A 2,328-nucleotide genomic window follows, 5' to 3' on the forward strand; every position below is an offset into this window, starting at 1 on the left:
CCGCGTGGCGATGGAGCGGCTGGCGGTCAAAAATGAGCCGCGTGATGGGGAAAAAGCGCCAAGAGACCTTCACTTGACGACGAACCAAGTAAAACGTCTCTGCCGCTCATGTCTTTCCTTCGCAGTGACGATGAGCTGCGCCTATTCAACCCCTCCGTTGGGGGAGATGAGAGTCCCGGGAGGCGTCAGCCACGCAGCAGCTTCAGCCAGTCGTCATTGTCCGCAATGGAGGAACCAGTCGTCACCGTCCACGTTCGTCGGCGTGTGTAACTGCGGCGTGCGCATTGCGCGTGTGTGGGGCCGCAGGCAGCGACGGTGCGGGCGCCCCCCGCACCTGTGGAATGAATTGTTTTGCGAGCGGGGGTCCGCCTTGCGCCGCGCCTGCGTGATGTATTTGATTGTCTGCTGAGAAGCCTCTGGGAGGGGCAGGCGGCCAGCGGGGCCCAAAGAAGTGGGCGGACGGTTTGTTTGCTTGAAGTTATTTTTCTTTCCTGCGGGCGTCAGCCGCGCCGCTTTCTGCGAGGGGCCGCGTTGGGGAGCTGGCGGGCGCAGCTCTGCCCCTCCGCCGCTCTGCGAGCTCCCGATGAGCCCGGCCGCCGCCGTAAAACGCCTGGATTTATCATTTTTTTGTTTTTCTTTTAGTTTTTTCCCCCTTTTTTTTATTCCGTGTTGAGGGCAAATCCCCTTCGCATTGGAGCGGCGGGCACAACTTGCCGAAGTGTTTGTTTTCTCGTGTTTTTTGTTTCCCCCTTTCCCCCGTGGGCGGTGTCTGGGGGCGCAGGAGGCCCCCCGCGCCACGGGGGCGCCTTTTTCCTCTTGAGTGCTTGTTTTTCTTTTTAGTTTTAGTTTTGGTTCTCTTTTTGTTTGTGTGTTTTTGTGCTGCGGCCCCCTCCGCGCAGTGCGTGCGCCGCGTGCGCTGAGAGTGGCGGGGTGACTTCCTTCCTGTGCGGGGGAGTGCGCTCCGGCGTGTGTAACTGCGGCGTGCGCATTGCGCGTGTGTGTGTGGCGGGAGGGAAGGGGCCCTTGGGCCCCGCTGCGGGCTCTCGTGAAGGCACATGCGGAGGAACGTGCACAAAACCTTCTTCTGCCATTGCTTTTTTTTTCTTTCCTAGCGGGATGGCAATGCCTCGACCATTTCCTCTTTCTCTGTTGGCGTGCGTTAGTCGAATGTACCCATTCCGCGGGTTGCTCATGTCTGTGTGTGCTTGTCCCTTTCTCTCTCGTTTTCTTTCTGCCCCTCGCTAGACGCTGTGCGTGTGTGTGTCTGTGTGTTGTGCCGCGGTGGGAGGAGTGTGGCGATGGCTGGCCGTGCGCTGTTGGTGTGCGCCCTCTGCGCGCTGTGCTGCGCCGCCGGCGGTGGCCGGGCGTCAGAGGTGGACTACTGCACGGAGAGCGACTGGAGGGACTTGCGGGCCGTCGCGACGGACATGACCGACGCGGAAATTCGTGCGAAGTACTGCGGCCGCAAGCCGGAGTTTGTGCGTGGGCTTTGGGCGAGTCTGCAGGACGATGAGAGGAAGGATGTGCCCACTAGATTGGGCACCCACACCGCGAGTGGGGTTGTTTCCGGAGTCCAGAGTCAAGAGGATAATCAGCCGGCCGGCCCTCTGGGCGAAAAGCAGAGTACGGAGGAGGGGAAGGGGACAGTGTCGGGAGGGAGAGGCTCCTCTACGGATCAGCCGGAGCAGAAGGAGACAATCGATGCCCCTTCGAGGCCGGCGCCGCCAGCAGGAGGACTGTCTGCGCTGCCGCAGGAAGAAGGGTCACCCCTTCAAGGCCAACCGCCCACACTTATAACAGTAGGCATAGGCCCAACTGAACAGAAAGCGGAATCAGTTCCGGGTCCATTGGAGACTGAAGATGCGGAAGAAGAAGTTGACGGCGACAGTGAAGAGGAAGACGAAGAGGCTGGGCGGAGTGGCGGTTCTTCTCCAGCTCCGCCGCCGGGCCGTGGCGGTGGCGGTGGCGGTGGCAGTGGCGGTGGTGCGTGGGAAAGGAATTCATCACTGTCAGGGACACAGCCGCCGAACTCAAAAATACAAGTCGGAGGCGGGGCAGTAACGACGACGGTCGCAGAAAAACATGGGCCTTCACCGTCACCGCCAGTAAAAGAGGAAACTGCAGAGGGGACGGAGTTAAGCCCGAAAGGGCCGCAGGGTGCGTCCCCTCCACCGCCATACGGCACGATTACTACACCGGCCGGAGGCAACGAGCAAACAACGTCGGTCCCTTCTCCTGCAGGTGACGGCGTGGATGCTGTCGGCAGTCCGAGTGGAGAGCGCACGGCGGGGGATGCCGACAACACCCCATCGCGTGTGAGCACGGAAC

At 61.1% G+C, this 2,328-nt stretch overlaps 2 protein-coding genes across 2 annotated transcripts, besides 3 other annotated features; both read left to right on the top strand.

Annotated features, from left to right (window-relative positions):
• Tco025E_10075 (uncharacterized protein) lies at positions 1 to 409 on the top strand (the record flags this gene model as incomplete). Its single annotated transcript, XM_029376866.1, has 1 exon — positions 1 to 409. A coding segment is annotated over one exon (409 nt), but the record flags the coding sequence as incomplete, so codon positions are not given.
• Positions 410 to 828: 419 nt separating this feature from the next.
• Positions 829 to 866: a microsatellite.
• Positions 867 to 879: a microsatellite.
• Positions 880 to 1,249: 370 nt separating this feature from the next.
• Positions 1,250 to 1,276: a microsatellite.
• Positions 1,277 to 1,298: 22 nt separating this feature from the next.
• On the top strand, positions 1,299 to 2,328 carry Tco025E_10076 (uncharacterized protein; the record flags this gene model as incomplete). Its single annotated transcript, XM_029376867.1, has 1 exon — positions 1,299 to 2,328. A coding segment is annotated over one exon (1,030 nt), but the record flags the coding sequence as incomplete, so codon positions are not given.

This window comes from Trypanosoma conorhini (assembly GCF_003719485.1).
Source record: "Trypanosoma conorhini strain 025E chromosome Unknown Tco_14.4_contig_01450, whole genome shotgun sequence".
In the NCBI taxonomy this organism is placed as follows: domain Eukaryota; phylum Euglenozoa; class Kinetoplastea; order Trypanosomatida; family Trypanosomatidae; genus Trypanosoma; species Trypanosoma conorhini.